This window comes from Pan paniscus, chromosome 5 (genome assembly GCF_029289425.2).
Source record: "Pan paniscus chromosome 5, NHGRI_mPanPan1-v2.0_pri, whole genome shotgun sequence".
In the NCBI taxonomy this organism is placed as follows: Eukaryota; Metazoa; Chordata; class Mammalia; order Primates; family Hominidae; genus Pan; species Pan paniscus.
The window spans coordinates 162,256,867-162,281,650 of NC_073254.2; the positions used below are offsets into that span (position 1 = coordinate 162,256,867).

General features: G+C 38.2%; 1 protein-coding gene across 4 annotated transcripts in view; it reads left to right on the top strand.

Annotated features, from left to right (window-relative positions):
* Nucleotides 1–18,795: 18,795 nt before the first annotated feature.
* Nucleotides 18,796–24,784, top strand: part of ADGRG6 (adhesion G protein-coupled receptor G6) — a 141,829-nt gene continuing 135,840 nt past the window's right edge. For 3 of the 4 annotated variants that reach the window (XM_057302601.2, XM_003827717.7, XM_003827715.7), the window contains exon 1: nt 18,804–19,253. In XM_057302601.2, coding sequence (XP_057158584.1) covers nt 19,252–19,253 — 2 coding nt within the window. In that variant the 5' untranslated portion in view covers nt 18,804–19,251. Of the gene's footprint in view, nt 19,254–24,784 lie in introns of all 4 variants that reach the window. The other variant, XM_057302600.2, reaches the window with a different exon arrangement.

A 24,784-nucleotide genomic window follows, 5' to 3' on the forward strand; every position in this document is an offset into this window, starting at 1 on the left:
TACCATTTGACCCAGCAATTCCATTACTGGGTATATACCCAAAGGATTATAAATCATGCTACTATAAAGACACATGCACACGTATGTTTATTGCGGCACTATTCACAATAGCAAAGACTTGGAACCAACCCAAATGTCCATCAATGATAGACTGGATTAAGAAAATGTGGCACATATACACCATGGAATACTATGTAGCCATAAAAAAGGGTGAGTTCATGTCCTTTGCAGGGACATGGATGAAGCTGGAAACCATCATTCTAAGCAAACTATCACAAGGACAGAAAACCAAACACCACATGTTCTCACTTATAGGTGGGAGTTGAACAACGAGAACATGTGGACACAGGGCGGGGAACATCATACACCGGGGCCTGTCAGGGTATGGGGGGCTGGGGAAGGCATAGCATTGGGAGAAATACCTAATGTAAATGACGAGATGATGGGTGCAGCAAACCAACATGGCACATATATACCTATGTAACAAACCTGCACGTTGTGCACATATACCCTAGAACTTAAAGTATAATAATAAAAAAAGAAATATTCCTTTGCTAAAAACTTTAGTCTTATGTTAACATAACAACTGTTTCTTATGCTTACTTCTAAATTTACACTGTTTTCTATCCTTTTTCTTTCAACTTGCTAGTGTTTCTGTATTTCATGTGTGTCTCTTTTAGACAGTAGTAGAGTTCTGCTTTTAAATCCAATTTGGCATTCTTTGACTTTTATTTTGTGTGTTTAGTCAGTTCACATTTAATAAAATTATTTATAGTGTGGGCTTCAAGTCTGTCATTTTGCTGTGTTTTAAAATTTGTTTCATTTCTGTTTTGTTCTTCTTCCCCTTCTTTCCTGCTTTCTTTTGTGCTAACCAAATATTTTGCAGTATACCATTATAAATGTTGTATTGACATTCTAATATGTCTTTTTATTTCACTAGTGGTTGCTCTAGGTATTAAACATGAAACTTTAACTTACCAAAATCTACATAATTAGTATTTAATTGATTCCAGTTCAATATGGAAAATTTTCAACAGTCTAGTTCTGTTTCTCCCTCTTTTCTTTGGTATGTTTTCATCTATATATAATATAATCCCAAGAGTATAGTAGTATAAATTTCACTTTAAATATGCATATATTTTGTAAGAAGTCAATAAAAAAGTATGTGTCTGTATATGTAAAATAACTCATATATCATACATATCCTTTCTGTTGCTCTTTATTATTTCCTATATGTCTGGATTACCATATGATGCAGTTTTCCTTAGTTGGAAGGACTTTCTATAGCATTTTACATAGTGCAATTCCACACTATTTAATAGCAATTATTTTAATCAAAAATAATTTTAGCTTTAGTGAAGTATTTTAGCTTTAGAATAATTTCTGTGACTATAGGTATCTTGAATTATAGGCCTTTTTAATTTCAGCATTTTAATATATCATTCCACTATCTTCTATCCTGCATTGTTTCTGATGAAAGTCAGATGCTAATCATATTGTTTACTCTCTATGTAATACATCATTTTTCTTTTGCTGCTTTCTAATTTTGATTATTTTTGGTTTTCATTAGTTTGAATTTGATGTGCCTGAGTATGATTTTCTCTGTTTTCCTTCTACCTGAGTTTCACAAAGATTCTTGCATTTGTAAGCTGATGTTTATCAACACATTTAGAAAGTTCTATTCTATTATTTATTTAAATTTTTTTTCTCTTATTTATTTCAGTCCTCTCCTTCTCGGACTCTAATTACATGTGTGCTGTACCAGTTGATATTGTTGCAAAACGTTTTTATTTTCTTCTATATTTGCTTCCTTTATATGCATCAGAGGGAATAATTTTTATAGATCCATTTGCAAGCACACTAATTTTTTATATGCCATTTAAAATCTGCTGTTGAGTTTATCATCAGGTTTTTCTTTTAGTTATAATTTTTAGATACAGAATTTTCAGTTTTTAATTTTCATTTATTTATTGATATCACTATATATTTACTCATTAATATGATGTTTATTCTTTAATTATTTGAACGTTTAATTTTTTGAAAACATTTGTAGCACTATTTTGAACTTTATAACTGTTATATTTAACTCCCAGTCCCACTTCAAATGAATTTCTATTGACAGCTTTAATCTCTTTTTTTGTAAATATTTTGTATGACTAATAAACTTTAGTTGAACTTTAGACACTATAACCATGCTGTAATGTGTTTTCCTCTTCTGAGAATTGTTGAGTTTTTGCTAATATTCTGTAACTTGCCTGAACTCAAACTGTGACACCTATCTCCGCGTAGTACATGGTAACTAGTACCTCTGCTCAGTGTTTTGGCTTTTAGTAGCTGGTATTTTACTTCAACTGGCATCTTGGAAGTCTCCATAGCTCATGAGAAAAAAAATCAATATGACAAAAGGGGTGTGCGTGTGTGCACGCGCGTGTGTGCACGTGCACATATATCTTTATTTTGCTGGATGAAAATGGACAGTTGTAGAACCAGTATACACTGAGAGTTCCTCCACCACACTGATAGGCCAATGGACTATTTCTGGAAAAGATGCCACATTGTTACATTTCCTCATTCAGTCTTGCCTCCCCTTCTAAAACATGATGAAATGGAAGCTCAGGAGCTTCAGATACCACCCAGCCTATCCATTCTATTTGATTTAAGCAATAGGTTATTGATTTTGATTTTAGAAGTTTATATTTACTTTTAAGAACTCTGTGTCCTGCCAACTCTGCCTGAGATTTTCTCTCTGTCTTCTCTCTTATAGTTGTCAGGATTTTACTGTACTTGGGGGCCCTTTTAAAATTATGGCTTAACATTTCAACATTGTGTTTCCTACTGTCATCAAAGATAGATGACTTAAAAAAAAAACCCAGAAATCTGAAAACAGTTTAAATTACATGGAAGAGATTCAAATAATGGCCAATATTCGCCCAACACTTTGCAATTTTTAAGGCATTGCCCATCTATTATCTAATGTGATCCACACAATAAGTAGAATAGGTGTCTATAATTGTAATTTTACCAAAATTAAGCTAAATGTTCAAAGCCTCTTAGCAGTTATAATGTCTATTCACAGGATGCATAAGACAGTTCTGCTTTTATGTCCCCAGGGCCCATGTCATACTCCACTCAGCTTAGATTCTTTGGAACTATGGCAAGGGTCCCTATTCACTTTGACTTCAAAACCAACGTTTCTTTCACTTATGCTATGTATGCTTCCATAGCTATACTATTGTAGGACTACTAGGGATTATGTCAAAAATGTTAGTTTTAGAAATGTATTTAACAATTCCATCTGAAAGTCCAATCATGAAAATAATGTTTATACTTTAATTTTAGATTAAATTCAAATCAGAGAGTTACATATAATTAAATGCTCATAACTCACATTTATATTTATATAGTGTATAGCTCACCAATTTAAGCAAAAATATTAATTTTAGCATATCATTATTTGGCATATTAACAACAAGGAAAATATATAATGTAAATAACTTGAACTTCGTAATATAGGGCCAAACAAGAAAAAAATGCTGTGACTATATTAATACATTGTCTATAAGGTTAGGCAGAAATTCAGGGTTAAGTCTGATTTTTAGGAAACAAGCTTACCTTATTAGGAAGAAATGTAGACATAGAAAAGAATAGGAAATTTATGGAAACATCGTAGTCTAATCTTTATTTTAGTTACAGGCACTAATAACTGTTTTGAAGACAAAAGAATATGACGAAAATTAGCTGTAATACTTTTGTTAATATTAATAATTACTATAATTTATTTTATTCCTATTTTTGCCAGGCTGCATAATGGTAGGTGTTTTATGTATAGTGCCCTTTACTGCTAAAGCTAAAAAGGAAACTTTACTACATTGTTAAAAAACTGTTTAATACATTGAATATTGTCTTTAAATATGAGCACACACAACAAAAACTGGATTTGCATTCAGGGATTATCATTTTACTTTCTATGAAATATTAGATAATACCTCTAATTGAGCTCTCTATATATTAGAACTCAATAAAGTTTGAATTGCTAATAATTAAATTTGAGAAATTCTAAATTTCTTTATTAATCTAGCTCTGAGCATTTAAAACAAAGAAGTACAGTAAATAATTTTCTATTTTCTTCCAATTTTTACAAAGATTTGCTGAAAGGGAAATGTCTCTTTTAAGAGGCAGTAGCCATTTCAAGTATGTTTCACGAATAAATCTACTATTTATAGAATATAACTTTGTATTATGTTGTATTATGTTATGTACTGTGCTAGCACGATGAAGAACCCTGAAGACCAGTGTCCAGCAAGAGTAGAATAATAGTTCTCTTAAGCTGCACTGAAATCAGTTCTCATCCAAAGCGATGGCCTAGGCCTTGAAAACAAGAGGAAAAGTTTATTGCAACTAGCTAATCTGGAAAAGTAAGATATGTGATTCTGGGGAAACTATAAAAATGACCGTGTACCCATGGACAGGAGTCTTGTTAATTTTGGCAGAGATTTTCATTTAAATCAATGATCATATATAAAAATAGAAATATGTAAGCTAAGAGTACAACTCCATAGTGGCATTTGGCATTTAAACATTAAGCAATATTAAACTTAACATACTCATGTAGATTGTGATAAAGTAAAACAAAAATCAATTGGTGGCATGACAGATGATTTCTTTGATATCGACCATTATTTCTATAATGGGTAATGAGAAACTGATTATAAAATGTATTAATATAGTACAGAAATAAGAAAAAATATTACAGATAACTTTAAAATACTGATTAAAAAATCATTTAAATGATATTTGTTTTTAAAAATATTTCATTGGTTGAATCAGTTTGGATTCTAGGCATAGTTGCCCATGCCCAAAGCACTAGCATTTTCCGTGTCAAAATATTTTTTTTCCTGAAACTACCTAACTATTAGCAGCTGTCTGTGTGAGAATAGAGGGAGGATTGTTTTTACTTCGCTCAAAGATTAATGATATTTTATGACTTCAAAAGAAATATTCAATTCTGGCTTTCATGGCAGGCACCTCCTTCTTGTCTCTTTTTATTTTATTGCCACATTTTAAACATAATTATTCATGCTGTGGCATATTAAAATCGTCTACAAAATTTTTTTTTTGTTAAGAACAAGATTTTGCTTGCTGTTAACTCTGCAGAATTTCACTATTTTCTCTTTCATTTACCAGGTAAGCATTATAATCATTCCAATCATTTTTTTGCGCAAATATTTAATGCTGGCTAATGGAAATAAGAAAAAGGGTGGGATGGGGAGGTTGAATTTGTCCTTATTTTTCTTCAGATTGTATTTTTTAGGTTCTCAGAAAAAGATGTAGCAACATTTCAATGATATAAATTAAGTTAGGAAATAGTAAAATTATTATTCACGTCCACAATTCCCTGACTTGTTACCAGAGTTGTAACTAGGCAGCAGAACACTCATAAGCCTACAGTGGAAATAAGCATGGCTTCCACCAGCTTTTCCTTTTCCTGATTGCCCCCATTCACTTCACGTCAAAAGCCTTGGGCTTACTGGTGACTTTTTCATCTTGTGTGTGATTCTTCCAGTGGGACACCCTCCAAATTATGAGAATAAAACTTTTTTTTTGGTTTTTTTTGAGACAGAGTCACCCAGGCTGGAGTGCAATGGCGTGATCTTGGCTCTCTGCAACCTCCGCCTCCCGGGTTCAAACGATTCTCCGGCCTCAGCCTCCTGAGTAGCTGGGATTACAGGCACCCACCATCATGCCTGACTAATTTTTGTATTTTTGTAGAGAGGAGGTTTCATCATGTTGGCCAGGCTGGTCTTGAACTCCTGACCTCAGGTGATCCACCCCACTTGTCCTCCCAAACTGCTGGGATTACAGGTGTGAGCCACCATGCCTGACCAAATTAAACTTTAAAAATATATATAACACAACCTTAAAAAGGAATAAAGCTCTGACACATGCTACAACATGTATGAACATAATGACAAGTGAAATAAACCAGACAAAAAAGCACAAATATTGTATGATTTAACTTATATGAAGTACCTAGAATGGATGAATTCATAGAACCAGCAAGTAGAACAGAGGTTACCAGGGACTGGGGGAGGGAGAAGTGGGGAGTTATTTTTAATGGGTATAGAATATCAGTTAGGGATGATGAAAAAGTTAGGGAGATGGATAAGAGGTGATGGTTCACAGCAATGTGAATCTACATAATGCCACTGAACTAAACATGGCTAAGCCAGTAAATTCATGTCATCTACATTTTACTAGAGCTAAAAAAGTTACCACAACAAAAAAAGTTAATAAAGCTTCTATAAACCATTTAAAATGTGATTTGGAAAGGCATTTTTGAATGTTTCACTAAAATGAATGAGAAATGACTCCAAAAATTTATATGTAACACAGATGGCAAATATACAAATGGCACTTTAGATAAGTCATAAGAAGCTCTTATAGTTTCTTGTTAATAAAAAACAGGCTTGGTTTACACAGAACTCAAAAACAGTAGTTACTTTTTTTAAATTTTTGAGACAGAGTCTCACTTTGTTGCCCAGGCTGCAGTGCAGTGCAGTGCAGTGGCGCTCTCTCAGCTCACTGCGACCTCCGCTTCCCAGGTTCAAGTGATTCTGCTGCCTCAGTCTCCCGAGTAACTGGGATTACAGGTGCCCACCACCACACCCGGCTAATTTTTGTATTTTTAGTAGAGACGAGGTTTCGCCACTTTGGCCAGTCTGGTCTGGAACTCCTGACCACAAGTGATCCACCCGCCTCAGCCTCCCTCCCAAAGTGCTGAGATGACAGTTGTGAGCCACCACCTCCAGCCTCAAAAAGGGTAGTTTCTGATGGTGGTATCACTCACTACATTTTTGTGCTTTAAGGGTTTCAGTTCAGGTGTGCTGAATATCCAGTTTACATGGGCTGTATGTTTGCACTGTAAATATGGAAACAGCAAGCTATCCAAAGCTGATCTGCTTTTTACTTTTTATTTTATTTTTTATGTTTTTGAGACAGTGTTTGGCTCTGCCACCCAAGCTGGAGTGCAGTGATGCAACTGTAGCTCATTGCAGCCTCGAACTCTTGGGCTCAAGCCATCCTCCCACCTCAGCTTCCCAAAGTGTTGGAATTACAGGCATGAGCCACTGCGCCTGGCTGATCTGCTCTTTAGTGATTACCCTACACCTCCACAGAGCAAGATCTGTGTCTTTACTCCACTGTGGGCCAGCCAAACCATGAAAATTTGAGATGGTAAAATCTATACCACAATTCCAAGGAATGCTGACTATAAGAGATTTCCAGGATGGGAATATACAGACACTAAACAGCATCACAGAATCCAACCTAATATGAATTAAAGAGTAATTTTGGCTATTTATTTTGTTAATGAATCTTGACTTCTTCCCTGAGGCATCTATTTTTTTCTTAGAAAAACCCGATTCTGATTTGAAATTATTATTAATAATAATAGCTCCCATTTTTTTTTGGATGCAGTCTCACTCTGGAACCCAGGCTGGAGAGCAGTGGCGTGATCTGTGATCACTGAGACCTCTGCCTCTTGGCTTCAAACAATTCTCCTGCCTCAGCCTCCCAAATAGCTGGGATTACAGACATCCACCACAATACCCAGCCAATTTTTGTACTTTTAGTAGAGACAGGGTTTCATCATGTTGGCCAGGTGGGTCTCAAGCTCCTGACCTCAAGCCATCCACCCGCCTCAGCCTCCCAAAATGCTGGGATTACAGGAGAGAGCCACTGCACCTGGCCAGCCACGGCACCTGGTCATTTTTAAGCTCCAACTTTGCCAGACATCTTATAAATACTATCCTTAATATTTGTAATTTTGCTAATAGCAATTAACAAAACTGGGCATTATTTATTTTAATTTCTAGATATGAGATTAGATCAGACTCAGAGAGGCCTATCTTTGCCCAAGGTTACCTAAGGAGTGAGCAGTGCAGCCTGTGTTTGCATCCCTGCTTCTGTGGGTCTCAAGCTGCGTGTTTTTCCATCGTGCCCTGAGTTTGGCAGCCCCAAGTTCACTGCTCATTCTGCTAGATCCAGGGCCTAGAACCTCTTGATTTATTTTCCAAGATCTCTACTTCTAGGTTAAGTTCCTTGAGTAGCTATGCTCTGTGCACCGGTTCAAACAAATTTGATTTTTCATTGTTTTTTCCTATTGACTCTCATGTCTGGTCTAACAGGCATGCCTTCTTTTCAATCATATTTCCTGGCCTGGGAATGTGCTTTCCTCTGTTCCCAATTATCCTGACTCTGCCATACAGTTCTAACGATAAAATTAGCTCCTCTGAGACCGGCAGAGATTTTAAAACCTTAAGTCAACTTTTTCCTCCCTACGTTCAACAAAGTTGACTGCATACGCAGACTCATATCTCTACTGGGTTTTTTCTCTAAATGCTGATAGAATTTTGTAAACTGTATACGTGTTTGATGGATCAAATATTTTGTGTATGTGTGATTTGTTGCTGTTTCTAGAAATATGAGCAATGTCTTAGTTTTTTCTTCTGTTTGTTTTACATTTTCTGGCATAAAACTTGGCATAAGACTTGGTTATTTCAGAATCATTTAGTATCATTGCAGTAAGATTTAGTAACATGTCATGGTTATGCCCTAAATACTAGCATCAGAAATTCTGGCTACCATCACCACTGCCATCACATATATTTATGTATGAACTAAGACAAGGTAATAGTATATAGCTACACTAACTAAAATATGTGAGATTTATTTCACCAATGTTAGGACTTACACTTAATTAAAATCTATGACACGGTAAAATATTATTTATCTCAGAATATATAAAATTAGCTAAAAATAACAAGGATTTCATATACTTTGAAACTTAAACTGTAACTTAGTTTTTAATCTTCATCTTTGAAAAACTAGAACAAATGTACTAAGCTCCAATATTTCTAACAATTGATTAATGATAAATATGCTCATTTTTATAAAGTAATCTTCAGTTCTTAAAGGATCATTTTTATCATTTAATACACCATTTAACACTTGTTTTTATAATCATGTCTATTTGTTCATCTTCAAAGAAATTCTCTCTTCAGTGTTGCCTGGAGATATCTGTAATGCTGAGATCCATATACGAATCTGGAATGTTAATGGAGGAAGGGAGACTGACCTAGCAGAGAGAAGTAAAATCTAAATGTTTACCCAGAAGGAGTGCAATGGCAAGCAAGCACAGCTGCCCACATCAACCTAGAAAGGCTCAGAAATTGGAGGCATGGAATTCCTTCTATGTCGGGGTGAGGTAGGAAACTGCTAGAGGATCTCTATAAAAGAACAACTCGGGCCAAAGTCTCACTCTCAACTCACACAAGTTAGGCAACCACCCTTCTCCACCAGGTAGGACATAGAAGATACTCTCTGGAGAAACTAAATCAAAGAGGCTCTGGATTTCAGGCTCCAGGCCCAGTGATGGGTAGGGTGATGAAAAGTGACAGAATACCAAAACATTTTTACTACAGTGGTGAATCCTCAAGGCCATTCCCTCCACCTGCAACTCCTAAAAGCCCAAGTCTAGGATTCCTAAAAACTTTAAGAGAAAAAGTATGGTGAGGCAATAATGCCTTCTTTTTTTTTTGAGATGGAGTCTCACTCTGTTGCCCAGGTTGGAGTGCAGTGACGCAATCTTGGCTCACTGCAGCCTCCGCCTCCTGGGTTCAAGTGATTCTCCTGGCTCAGCCTCCTAAGTAGCTGGGACTACAGGCACCCGCCACCATGCCTGGCTAATTTTTGTAATTTAGTAGTGACAGCGTTTCTCCATGTTGGCCAGGATGGTCTCAAACTCCTGACCTTAAGTGATCTGCCCACCTTGGCCTCCCAAAGTGCTGGGATTACAGGCATGAGCCGCCACACTTGGCCCAACAGTACTTTTTACATGCATTGCAAAGCCAACGAATGCTTGGTGGAATTCCATTTGGTGCTCAATACAATGAGAACCTGAGAAAGCCTAACCTGATTGGAAGTTCTTTTAATGAATTGTCAATAAGAAATTTTTGTGAAGAGCCAGATCATCCTGGGACAGTTCTGTAGTGTATTTTGTGTCTCAGGTGCATGTAAGTATATAGGATTGTTACTGTGACAGGGGAAGGACTCCATCTTCCATGCTATCTTTATAGGTCATCTCTAACCTCTTACCTCTAACCTCAGGGCTTGAGTCATTCATTCCAAATGAGAGCAGTAGACAAATGGCCATGGTTGATGGTCAATGTGTAGAATTTGAAGATAGCTTCACCAAAGTGTATTATGTACCTCTTGTCTTTCCAGCTCACCTGCTCTTTCATATGAATTCCAACAATCCTTCAATCTTACCAAGGATTTCCAATGAACTGTGTAACCACCCTTCCAACCCGCCATGAGGTCACTTTCTTGCTTTATGATTGTATTAGTCCATTTGCACACTGCTATAAAGATACTACCTGAGACTGGGTAATTAATAAAGAAAAGAGGTTTAATTGACTCACAGTTCCACATGGCTGGGGAGGCATCAGGAAACTTACAGTCATGGCAGAAGGCAAAGGAGAAGCAAGCATCTTATTCACAAAGTGGCAGGAGAGAAAAAGTATGGAGGAGAAACTGCCACTTTTAAACCATCAAGGTCTCATGAGAACTGCCCCACCATCACAAGAATAGCATGGGGGAAACCACCCCATGATATAATCACCTCCCACCAGGTTCCTCCCTCCAAATGCGGGGATTACAATTCAAGATCGGATTTGGGCGGGGACACAGAGCCAAACCATATAAATGATAGATAATCACCATCTTGCAAAGGCCATTCCAGGATAGTATAGTGGGACCCATCAGAGACCAAGTCCTCCCTATGCACTCTGGATTCCTCCATAACTCCCTCCTTCTTCTCCAGAACATCACTCCTGGATTTATCCACAACTCTTCCCCCCTTCTCTAGAACATCACTCCTGCAACTCTCTGTCCCCCATTTGCAGTTTTTTTTCTTGAATCCTTTCTGTCAACCTATCGGTATTACTTTGCACCTTCATTTGAAGGGAAAAACATTTCTACTAGGCTCCTTTTAAAGAACATTGTGTTTCATTGTTCTGTTCCACTTCAGAGCTAATTTTTTTGTAGAAATGAAATGTGGCCAATTGCTCATCTTTTTTGTTCTTTAAATTTTATTTTTAATTGACAAATAATAATCAGATATATTCATGAGGTACAAGGTGATATTTTTATACATGTATACACTATGGAATGATTCTATCAAATAATTAACATATCTCACCTGTTTTTGGTAGTGAGAACATTTAAAATTTATTAGCAATTTTGAAATACATGATTTCATTATTATTAACTATGATCAAGATGCTGTGCAATAGATCTTATTCCTCCTGTCTGACTGAAACTCTGTTCCCTTTGGTCAATCTCTCCATCCCCCATCCTCATCTCATCCCTACTCCCAGCCTCTGGTAACCACCATTCTAATCTCTACTTCTATAAGCTTAACTTTTTAAAGATTCCCCATATAAAAGAGATCATGCACTATTTGTTGTTGTTGTTTTTACAGAAATCCTGTCATTTATGGCAACATGGATGAACCTGGAGGAAATTATGCTCAGGAGAAGAAGCCAGGCTCATCTTTTCTCAGGCTATTCCATTACGGTTTCTGGCTCCTCCATTCCACCAACACTACTTCTGTCTCAGTTACTAGACAACTCTATGTTGCCATATCCAAAAGTCTCATTTTTATTTCTCATCAACACTAGTACTGCTAAGCCCTTCCTCCTTCTTGAACCATGTTCCTCTTTTGACTCTGTGACAACGTCCTACTTTACTAGCCATTTCTTCTCAGTCTTCTTTGCTACCCCTTCTTCCCTTTAAATGTCAGTTTGTCTTGGGGCATGGTCTCAGCCCCTTCTCCTTTCTATATGTCTCTCTGGATAGTAGTCTGTCTCATTCTCAGAGCATTAAATGCTACCTATTTGCTGATTATTTCAAAATCTGCTGTTAAATTCCAGATATATGTGCCAATGATATATTTTGGTGTCTTTACTTAGGCATCTAGAGGCATCTCATATTTAACATGTCCCCTTTCCTTCAAAACTACCCTTTCTCCAGCATGAATTTTTACCCACCACCATCCTTGCAGCTGCTCAAGCCTAAAACATGAGTGTCCTCCTTGAACCTTCTCTTCTTCTCCATCTCCCACATCCAAACCATTATAAGTTCCATCACCTCAATCTCCAGTATTTATCCTGAATCTGTGTACTTCTCTGTCCAGTTTTATTATCAACACCCCAATTCAAGCCACCATTATTTCCTACCTAGATTATTGCAATACCCACCTGAGTGATCACCAGGTGACCATGTATATTAGTCAGGGTTCTCCAGAGAAGCAGAACCAATATGATATAGGCATGTATATACAGAAAGAAATGTACTGTAAGGAATTGGTTTACGCAAGTATGTGAGCTGACAATCCAAATACTATGGGGTGGGCTGGTGGGCTGGAGACCCAAAAGAATGAATGTTCCAGATTGAGTCTGAAGGCTGCCTGCAATAGAACTAGGAAGACTCGATGTTGCATATGAAGTCCAAAGATAGTCTGCTGAAGGTTTCTCTCTCGCTCAGGGAAGGCCGAGCTTTTTGTTCTATTCCGGCATTTAACTGATTGAGTGAGACCCATCAACATTTTGAGTAATCTGTTTTACTCAAAGTTCACTGATTTAAATGTTAATCTCACCCATAAAATGCCTTCATGGAAACATCCAGAATAATGTTTAACCAAGTATCTGGACACCCTGCAGCCCTGCCAAATTGACACATAAAATTAATTATCACAACATGCTTTCATTATTGCTCCTCTGTAATCCATCCTCAACCTAGCATCTAACTGTGAAGTCCCTATTTAAATCCCTTAATTAGGCCAAGCATGGTGGCTCACACTTGCAATCCCAGCACTTTCGGAGGCAAAGGCAGGTGGATCCCTTAAGCCCAGGGATGCGCATGCAGTCAACTTTGAATAATAAGCGTATTCTAATACGTATAAAGCGTATTAGAATACGAAATTAGAATTCCATCTTACTATGAAAATTCATTCTGCAATCACCTAGGAAGTTTGACATTGACTTCAGACAAAATCTTAGAATGTAATGCTTTCTTAATTAACAACTTTAATCAAATACTTCATAATTTCCAGGCAGTGAGTTAGCTACATGTGTTAGAATATCTCAGACTTACCATGTCCAAAACTGAACTCTTGAGTTTTCTCCCCAAAACTGTTTCCCCACAAGTCTTCTCCAACTCAGTGATTAAAAACTCCATTCACTCAGTTGCGTAAGAGAAATATTTCAGAGTATTCTTTGTCTCTGCTTTCTCTTATACTCAATATCTAATTATAAGCAAATCACCTTCAAAATATCCCACATCCAATTACTTCTCATCACTTCCTTTTTGACCACCGTAGTTCATATGATACATTATTATCTCTTACCTGGATTATGCAACAGCCAGCTAAATAGTCTCCTTGTTCTTACTTTTAAACTCCCTAGTGTCTATCTTCCATATATGTCAGATCATATTCTTGTCTATTCAGAAACTTCCAGTGACTTCTGTAGGGAGGGAGATTAAAACCTTTTTTTTTACCTTCTTAGGTTCAGTGGCTTGCGCCTGTGAATTACACTTCAAAAAGACAGATCAACAGGAAAAAAGGACCCCAGAATTTATTTATGCATGCAATGTACATATATATAGAAGAACTCAATGATGGGTAACTCAAAGGTGTGATTAGAATTTGTAACTTATATACCATCTTAAGAAAGAAAGATAAGTTTGTGGAGAACTGACAAAACTAAAGAAAAGGGGTTTAGGCTTCCAGGAACAGTAAATTGTGGGAAAGTAAATATATAAAGGGAAACTAATGGAAGATAAGGATTATTTTAGTAAGGTTTGTTTGTGTAGACCAATGTTGGTGCTGACATTCCAACTTCAGTAATAATGGTTGTTTTCCTCTTTGTGATATGGGAGAAGGAAGGAGGAACACCTTCACAAAGGGACATTCATGTTCTGCTTTTAGGCAAATCAGGGGAGGACAAAGAGCTCTTTCTGTGTTTGCTGCTTCCTAATTGCCTTCAGCTCAAAATAATCATTATGCCAATGTAGCATATATGGGGTGGCATATCTTGATCCCCTTCACTAGTTTATCTTACAAAGCCTGTTCTATTGCTCACAAGGTACATAACTTGGCCTACTGCATTCTCTTAAGAGAAAAATGAGAAGCTATCTCTTCTCTCATGTTAGGAAAGAGGTTGGGTGGGGGAGGGGCAGTTTGTGAGATCAGGGAGTTGAGTGGTTTCCAAGAGAAGCTGTGTACCCTGCCCCTCAGATAGAGGCCCAGGAAGGAGGCAAGCCCACAAAGAGAGAAGGGCTGCTTGGAGGGGGCCAGGCTTATGAAGACTGTGATAGGCCATCAAGGGAATCAAGAAAGCCTGAAAGAGCCTCACTTACCAGACTGACATTCTATGTGGACCAACGGCCAGTGACCAAAAAGGTTGATATCTACTGACACAAGTAAGCCAAAGACCACTTTCTTCTACCCTCTCTGCTGAAGAAAGCAAGAAACTTGATGAAACAGGAGGACTTGGATTAAGGCAGAATGAAACATAAACATATAAATTTCCAATTGGGTTGAATTATTTACAAATATATATTTATTACTCTACTTGATTTGTAGAATAAAATTTATATATACTCCCTGGCACACAGAAGGTCAATTCATTATAGTTACTATTCCTGCTATATTTTATTTCATGTGTATGTCCATCTCTTTCTGGTTAATCTGATGCTTAATTGTATGTGTCAACTTGGCTTGGCCACTGTGTTCAGATATTTGGTCAAACATTATTTTGCATATGTCTGTGAAGGTGTTTCTTGGATGAGATTAACATTTGAATCACTGGACTTTGCATAATGCCCTCTAGGTTCATCCATGTTGTCACAAATCACAGAATTTGTGTTGCTGAAACAATTTTTTGCTGCTCAAAAAGTCAACACTAATTTTTATTTACACAAGAGTAATATCCAGTTCAGGAATGGTAAGAATCTCACTGTCATCAGGGCTGAGGTTTGAAATCCACTTTGAGTACATTGCAAAGAGGGCTGACGTTGACTCACATGCACATAGGAAAGGGCAAGTCACATGTGTGGTGAGGAGCCAGACACTGAATGGTTAAAATAACTAGGGCTGTCAAAACTGAATGAAGGAAGGCTGAACAGAGAGATGATAACTGTCTTCAGATATTTGAAAGGCTTATTGTGGATGACAGAATGTGCTTGTTCTGAATGGGAGTTGAAAGCATGAATGTTTGATTCAACCCACAGAAAGAGGAAGCTTCTCACAGTTGAGTGTGCATCAATGTTAAGGGATTCAAACAGATGTTCAACATTCATTTTGTCTGGAATGTTGTCAGAGGATTCCTGTATGTAGAGGAATGTGGTCTTGGCACTTTTCAGTTTAGGATAATGATAGTAGGTCGGGCAGAGACAACTAATATTAGCAAATTTCAGGAAATATGCTGAGTGCTTCATGTCATTAGAATGTCTAATGACATCAGAATGTCTCACTGAATCTGCCTAACAGCTCTATGAGTTAAACACTATAAGTATTATTATTCTTATTTTACAAATCAAGCTTAGTTTACATAGTAAACTGCCAGAGTTCACAATGCTGAGAAATCACAGGGTCAAGTTTAGAATCCAGGTCTATTGCATTAAAAGACTATGTACTTTCCACTATACACTCCATTTTCCTAACATGCTTTTTCAAAAGAAAAGAACAAATTCTTAGTTTGAGGACAAAACTGTCAAAATATACAGATTTTATTAACAAACTGACCAATGAAAGGCACTGATTCATTGAAATATTTTAGCTATGATTCTGATCATATATTAATTTCAATGCATAAAATTATGAACATTTTAACATATAATAATAGCACGTGTGAAAACTACTATCTTCTTGATGTATGTCCATTTTTTTTCGGTTAATGTCATGGTTCATTTTATGTGTTAACTTGGCTTGGCCATGGTGTCCAGATTTGGCCAAATGTTATTCTGTATGTGTCTCTGATGGTGTTTCTTGGATGAGAGTAACATTTGAATCAGTGGGCCTTGCATAATGTCCTCTAGGTCCATCCACGTGTCACAAATGACAGAATTTCTAACTTAAAGGTTGAACGGCATTCTGATGTGTATATATTCCCCGTTTTCTTTACCCATTCATCCACTGATGGACAGAAAGAGAAATAGCAAATAATCTCACTTATATGTGGAATCTGAAACAAACTCATAAGAGTAGAGAGTACAATGGTGGTTACCAGAGGCTAGAGGGTGAGGTGGGGTGGAATGGTGAAATGTTGGCCAAAGGATACAAAGTTTCAGTTAGAAGGAATAAGTTTTTGAAATCTATTTCACAGCATTGTGAATATAGATAATAATGCCTTGCATATTTCAAAATTGCTAAATTTCAAATGTTCCTATCACAAAAATGATAGACATGTTAATTAGCTTGATATAATCATTCCACATGGAATAATAAAAATATAAAAATATGACATTGTATCCCATAAATATATACAATTATAATATGTCAATTAAAGATAAAAATAAATGTCAAAAAGAAAATCGGAATAAAAACTATTAAAAAATCAGTGGACAATGTGCAAAGAAGATTATTCTCCATTCTGCAGGTAGACCTCATCCAATCAGTTGAAGGCCTTAACAGAACAAGGACTGATCTACCCTAAGCAAGAAGGAATTCTGCCAGACTGCATTTGGAGTTGGACTGTAACTTTTCCCTGAATCTCCAGGCTGCCTGACTGTAAATTTTGCACTAGTACCTCCACAATACCTTAAAACTAAAATATATATATCTATGTGCATACACACATCTAGCTGGCTCCGTTTTTCTGGAGAACACTGAATAATGCAGTTATTTATATGTCTTTTCTTTTTTTGAGGCAGAGTCTAGCTCTTTTGCCCAGGCTGGAGTTCAGTGGTGCAACCTCAGCTCACTGCAACCTCCACCTCCCGGGTTCAAGTGATTCTCCCGCCTCAGAAAAAGTAGCTGGGATTACAGGTGTGTACCACCAGGACTAATTTTTTTTTTTTTTTTCAGTAGAGATGAGGTCTCACCATGTTGGCCAAACTGGTCTCGAACTCCTGACCCCAACTGACTTGCCTCAGCTTCCCAAAGTGCTTGGATTACAGGCATGAGCCACCGTGCCTGGCAGTTATTTATATTTATTTGCTCTTATGTTTCCAGGTTTCTTCTAACTTTAAAATTCTATGACTGGAACAAATACATATGTGAACTTGGAAGTAGATCTTTCCCCTGTCAAGCCTTCAGATCAGACCACAGCCTTAGTCACCACTCCAATTGTGGCCTCCTGAGAGACACTGAGCTAAGGGCATCCAGGTTCTTGACCCACAAACTGTGAAATACATGTTGCTTTTAAAAAATTCCAAGAGTGGCCCTTAAATTTCTTTGGGACTATACCGTGTAATAGCGACTGACTCAAAAGGGTAGTCTGAAAACCTAATCTTAGCCCCTGGTCACCTCTAGCTAGTGTGCACAGACCTCAGATCTTGTCAGTCTCATTTCCCTACCTGTTAACGTGAGACAGTTGGGCAGAAGAACTTTAGCTTCCCTTAAATGCTACAACTCAGTGTCTCTATTAATCATACCGTTTATTCATCAAAATGAATACTGATAAAAATGACAAGTAGAACACACCCTAGATGTTCAGGCCTCTGGAATTGGTGGCAGCGTTCCAGCTTCCTTTCTGCCTGTAACTGTGAGTAAGTCCTGCTTTACCTCCTTCCCACCCCCCCGCACCCACCAACAGTTCTCTATCATAAGCTAATCAGCTTGAAATAATTGTTAGGGCACTTCTGTGTATGGCCTGTGCATGTGCCAGTGTGTACACCGTGCAAGCTTAGCTGTTGAGGTTCTGGATGTGCATACAGCCCTGGCACCGGAAGGTTTGCCTCTAGCATTTTGTGGACTAACTCTGGCAGTACACAATGGGAAGAAAACCTCTTTCCAAGTGTGAGCCCTTCTCTCTTCTCATTCCCAAGGAGGTGTGTCCAGATCCCTTTGCCAGGCAGCTACTTTACAGGAGCATTGGAGAGCAGGCAGCTAATTTTCCCCAACAAGCAGCTGGATTTACGTTGGCAAATCAATCCCTCTCAATAAAATGTTATGTGACCATCTTCCCAGCCCCCTGTTAACATCCCTTCATTTTTTCGAGCAAGCGAACTAGTCAGAGAAGACAGAAAAGTTAAGTAAAGAAAGTGGCAGAAAAGTGAAGCAAAGCAACAGCCCGGGAGCGTGGCGGGGGGACCCGCGCGGGGACTCGGGTAGGCTGCAAACGCTGGGGAGATGCCACAGGAGCGCCTGCCTTCCCAGCTTCTCCTTTCTCTCGCCGAGGGTCTCTGGGGTTCAGCGCTCCCGGCGTTTCGGCTACCTCCGGGTCCGCCCTGTCCCCTCCCAGCTGGGGAGCTGAGCCCGGCTCTGCGCCCATCGCCCACCCCACGCCGACCCCGGCCACTCTCCCTTCGCTGCTCGCTCCAAGAGCGCCTGTCCCGCCCCGCGGGGCGACTTCTCCCTTTCGGCCCTGGGGGTGAAGATCCTGTGTGGGGCAGCTGCGCCTTCGGGACAGCCCCAGCCGCGGAGCGCCCAGACCAGGGCAGCCGGAGTCGGGTCATACGCCGCACGCCGCCGGGGCCGCCGCACCTGAGCCCAGCTCCAGTCACGCCGGAAGCGCGGGCGGAGCGCACGGGTCCGGGGAGAGCCGCCTGCGCCCGCGAGGGGGACCCAAGTACCTAGGGTGGTGGCCGAGTCCCGCCTCCCGCCAGCGGGGGCGAGGACCTGCGACGCGCACCCCTGCCTGGCCCGGTCACCTCAGCACCAGCCCCATTCACACCCGACTTCCTCAGCTTCTCGCCCTTACCCTGCCAACTTCCCTGCGAGGAGGAATCTGCCGCCAGCCTGCTTCCTCGGCCGCAGGCCCTGCGCTGAACGCTGCCGCGCCCAGGGTTCACCTTGCGCCGTCGGGAAAGCCCGTGAACTCTCCAGAAACGGCGTAAAGGAGGGTCCCGCCGCGGCGCAGGGCTGGGGCGCCTGGGTTCCCCCTGGGTGGAGCAGCGGCAGCAGAGCGGGAAAGTGGTGGAGGATGATCTTGCGGCCAAAGGGGACCTCGGCGCAGTAATGTCAACATGTAAGTCTCACCTTTCAGCTTGGAATTCCTTCACTCTTATCTGTGTCCACCTTCTGTCGCCCCCTCCCCGACCACCCCACCCTCAAGAGAAATGATTTTATAAGGACTTCAACTGCACGGAGGGAATAAACCGGTTTGTCTTCAGTTTGCCCCTCGAGGCACTGAGGAGTAGGACTATTGCCAAGTGGAGTTGTGACATGTGTGTGTGGCTGTTTTTTTTCCCCCAGCGAGGTAAACCTCACATTTGGGCGGTGTAAAGCCTAATAAGAAGGGCAGGGCTTCAAGAATGGGGAAAACGTGTTTTCAATTCAAATTAAACAAGGAGTAACAGGCACCGCTCCTCAGTCCAGAGGCCTGGCCCTGCCAAGAAGGCGCTCTCCGGAATCAACACCTGGGGGCTTGGAAGGTACTAGTATGCCGAGAAAATGTTGACTTTACACATTGTCATCATTGACTGTAGAAGTTATTCTTGGATCTTTGGGGTGTTTGAATTTTTTTAAGGTGTGCAGAAAATGTTTTCAGTGTGCTTTGTAGTTTAGGAAGTAATTAAGGGTTACGCCACGTTACGTGATAGGATTTGAGGGGACTTCCATAGACTTATGGGGGGCGGGGGGAATTGGGGCATTGAAACAGAGAAACCTAAAAGGTTTTGCCTCCATAGAATTGTCATCCTAATGGTGAGGTGGCGCACAGCGACCCCATGAAAGGGTCGCCAAGCACCGTCTGGCCTTCCAGAATGGGAAAAGGAAGATTGTACTCGAAAGGGCCAAGCTTATTTTTGTGGCCAACTAAGAAGTTTCTTTTTCTTGTAATAGGTAATTTTCCTTCTGATGTTTTATTTAATCTTGGACGGACACCGTGACAGACATTTTATCCCCTTCCACTAACTCATGTACAACAATTTCTAGAACTTGGTACTTAACACTCCTTCCCCCAACTCCTGGATCTTACATGAATTTACTCTTTCAGTTCAGTACATGGGGAAAGACCTGCCCCCTAGGTCCTGTTTTTCCACACTTTCCTGCACTTTCCATTCCCTACTTCCCCACTCCCCAACACACATTTTTAAAATAGGAGAAAGAAAAGATAGTGCCCACAAGCCTAGCACTCTGTAACTCTGTTCCAGGTACTGTGAGATGTAATCAGAAATGAACCACTTATTTTTACTGAAACAGCATGTGAAATAATTCCACACCTGGGAGTTTTAAAGTTTCATTTATGCCAGTGGAATCGGCAAGGTATAACTTGAAAAAATTTATTTTGGGATACAGCCAGCATTTTCATATAAGACTTGTTCTCATATACAGGCTACACATTTTGAAGTAATATGAGCTTGTTTTCAACTTCAGTTTTTCTTGAAAATATACTAGGGATTTTAACAGCAGATATTTGCCCAGTTTTTTTCAGTTTTCCTAAGCATTTAGATCTCGTGAGAAAAAAAGCATATTACACATGAAAGTATAAATACCTGTTTTTAAAATAAAAGATGTTAAACTTATCAACAGGTAATGTAAAAATTTCCTGATCATGAAATTAAGTTATATAGTCCATTTGAATTCTTCGTGATTAAAAAATCATGTCATTATAGGGTAAAAGCGTGAATATGAAATCACATAGAAAATAGGGCTTGATACCTAGATTTGAGATTCTTTTTTGAGCTATTTTGACTAAAAGTTTTCATTTTTTACCAGATGGTAAGTATATTTTTTTCCATTTTGCTATTTACGATTTGTATGGAGTGGTTTAGGATGGTCTGATTCTTTTTAGGTATTGGTTTGTTAGAATATATGGAAAGAATTACCAACCTTTCCAAGATTAATATTCTTACTATCTTGTTGAAAAATGTTAAAATGGGTAACATAAGCTATATTATCCTTTAAATTTTAATAGATTCAAGTTCAGAAACTACTTAAGTGTATTTTCTGCCTCCTCCTTGTGGAGAAAGTGTATTTGTATATTGTTATACTCAGGTTCTTTAATTATAGACTTTACGAATATATTTGGGAGTTGTAGTGACTGCATATTTTTCATACCCTAAGAAATTTAGCAGATGTAGCAAGACTTGCATTAATTCGTCTCAAGCTGCATGAAGCTACTGTTCCATTTATGGCTTATATAAATTACATGACATTGTGCTTTTTCAATATGAATGGTGAATAAGGCTATTGTCTCTTGGCTTATGGGAAATATTAGAAGCCTGTAGTTTTGTAGCCTAACTGGACACATGACTCTGATGTCTGGAAATAATGATTTGAAAGAGAATTAGTTTACATATTAAAAATAAACTAATAACTGCTTTTTAAAACCTGACCATTTTTCTAATGGCCTATATATCTTACAGAGTTTACGTTTCTGATGGGATGATTAAAAGTTTCTACAGTCTATTTAGAATTTAGACTAAATGGAAAATACTTTGTTCAATGTTTGTGGTATGCATGGGCAAAAACTGTATCTTTCAACTTTCATTTCTAATTGGATGAGATTATTATCTACATTGGATGATGTTAAGATGCATACTAATTGACTGGGGTGGTGCCATATAAAGGATATATTGATCAAAAAATGTGGCTACCTGAGTGTCATGTTACTTTCCATTATAAGCATTACTTGAAATGGAATTATCTGGAATGCCTTAAAAAAAAGCTTCAAGATTCATTTATTTAAAACAGAACAAATATGACAAAAGTTTAACATATTTAAAATAAGTAGTTAAGAAATCACAAATCAATGAAGAAAATATTTATATTTGTAATAGAAAACCATACAAATGACTTGAACATGACAATCCAAATAAAGGAAATTCAAATGAGATGCAACTTCTTTTATCAAAGTGACAGTGATTAAAGCAATAATACTCAATAGTGAGGAGAGGGCCGTGACATGAAAACAGTGATATGTTTCAATGTAAATGTGAATTTTTTAAGTCTTTTAGAAATCATTTTAAATCTACAGGACGTTTTCAAAAATAAAAGTTATGCAAAGAACACACGTCTATACCTTTTACCCAGAATCACCTATTCTAATTATTGGCCCCATTTGTTTAATTATTCCCGTTCCTCCTTTCCTGCCCCCCCACGAGCCCCTCCTGTACACACACGCACACACACACACAATTTTTTTCTGAACCATCTGAGAACAAGTTGTATGCATAAGGGCTTAAGAGTTTAATTTTTCAATTGAAATTTTAAAGATATTTCTAACTTCAAATATAGTTGCCAAAAAATAGAGATCCTGTATACCTTTGATCCAGTTCCCCCAATGGTAGCATTTGGAAAACCTGTAGTACAATATTAAAACAAGTATATTGACACAATTTACTTCTCTTTTTCAGATTTCCCAAGCTTTATGTATAGTCATTCTTGTGTACCTATGTATGTAATTCTTAAGGCTGGGTTTTACTCTCACCTCTAGTATAAGCCAGTTATGCATGTTACTGTTCAAATAAAGTTTAAGATTTGTGCAGGGTTGAAGAATAAATCAGTCTTTTTGAAGTGGAGGTACACCCAGCTTAATAAAGGTACTCAAATCGAGTTAATAGAATAGCACCTTTTTAAAAATACATTGCTTTGGCTCAGGAACATGATCTTTAACCAAAAAAAAGAAAAACGATTATGAGCAGACTTGAATAAACCAAATTACTGTTCTTTTCACTCTGGAAGAATTAAGGTATTTTCTCTGCCATTCCCCAGTCCCTTTTATGAAAAGATTTGCCATAGAAACAGAGTTGGGATATGGCGAAAGCAGTTATTTCTGACAGTTGCTGGTATTGATTGCATTAGTATCGTATCAATTTCTCCACTAATATCAAAATTTCTTCACTAATTTCTCTTTAAATTGTGACTTTTGGGGAAACCAGTAGGAGTAGAGAGATGGAAAGTGGTAGGTTTTTAAGATTATTTCGGTGATCCATTTGGATAAAATAATGCCTACAAGGAATCATATCCACATTTAAAGCAATTCTATAGAAGGGTTACATTCTAAAGCTTCCGGAAACAGGACTAAAGCAAATTGTATTTTGTAGCCTATGTAGATTGAAAAAGAGAACAAGTTTGCAACAGAGGTAGTGTGGGTCTCAAAAAGGACGCTAGGTTGGAAGCCAAGTGACAAAAAGGATCTTTTGGCTCTGACACCACTGATCTTATGATCTTGGGCAAGTAGTTTAGTATCTCAGTTTTTCACCTGTAAGATGATAGGTTTTTTTTGCATAATCTTTAGGTTTCTTCCAGATATAGGAGTCTATGACTGTCTTTTACTTAAAAAATGTTCCTGCTGTCTTCAATAGAACTTTAAGGCCACAATCAAAATGGTGTAAGAGTGTACTTTTGTGTGTGTGTGTTTTTTTTCCTTGTAGTTCCTATTTAGAACCTTAGTAACCCTGTTCATGATTTTCCATTCTTGGGAGATAGTTATTTAAATCTCAGGGATATATCTTTGCTAAGTGATCCCCTGAGAAAACACATAGTACTTTCCTTCCTCTGTTCTATTCTTAATTTATTTGTTTATCTTCTTCAGTAAACAGTAAAGTGGATGAAAGTTGGCCTGTCCTATGGTTTGTTTAGTTACAAGTGCTTGCCTTGTTGGGTTTCTTTTCTGTCTGAAGTGATAGAGTCTGGAGACATGGAATGCCTTAAGCCATGGTCATCATTTGCAACTGATAGGATTGCAGGCAGCTTTGATAAGACAGCTTCAGAATTGAATATGGAATCCCTAAATGCTGGAACCTTTTATAGCAAAGAAGTTGCCTGAGTGCATAAACAGTGTTTTGTGGCCAAACTAATGAACAGGAATCTATGAGTATTATTTAGAGATTAAATGAATCTGAGAGAAAGCTATTATTCACATGTTGATGAAAGATAATTGTCGTATGTCAAAGAGTGTAAGAAGCTGGGAATTCTCTTGAGCTGATACATCCTTCTGTTAATATCTGTAAGGGTGACAGCCAGGTTTGATTGGTCTGTCTCTTTATTTTTCTGGACCTAAGTTTCCTTTTTTTGTGAAATGAGGTTAGATTAGACTTCAGCATTGGTCCTCCTAGCTCTAAATTTCTTTGAATATGTAATTGTGCTTTTGTTTTAAAAGCATACTCATTCATCCAGCATCAGTAGGAAACAGGCCTATTCTTCCAAATAAGTGAACTTTCTATGGGACGGAAGTTTGTCACCTACCGTTTTAAAAGCCCCTACAGATTACCCTGTACTCTTATTTCCAGTTCTTTTTGGTGGGTAATATCCTATTTACAGAAGAAAAGACTAAGGGTTTAAGTACTTGCCCTACAAACCACACAGTTTATAGAGGCACCAGGAGGTAAGTTGGTGCTGTTTGAGAGTCCACATCCATTATTATAATTACTAATTTCTTACTTACTAAAACATACTTCTCATTAGCAGTACTTCTTTTAATCTCAAATATTTTGGATGGATGGATTTGAAAACAACTTGCAAACAAGAGATACTCTTCAAATCTTAACCTTTTCCTGGTTTCGAATTTTCCTAGTTTAGAATTTCCATCAGGAGAGCTGCATGATTCTAGAA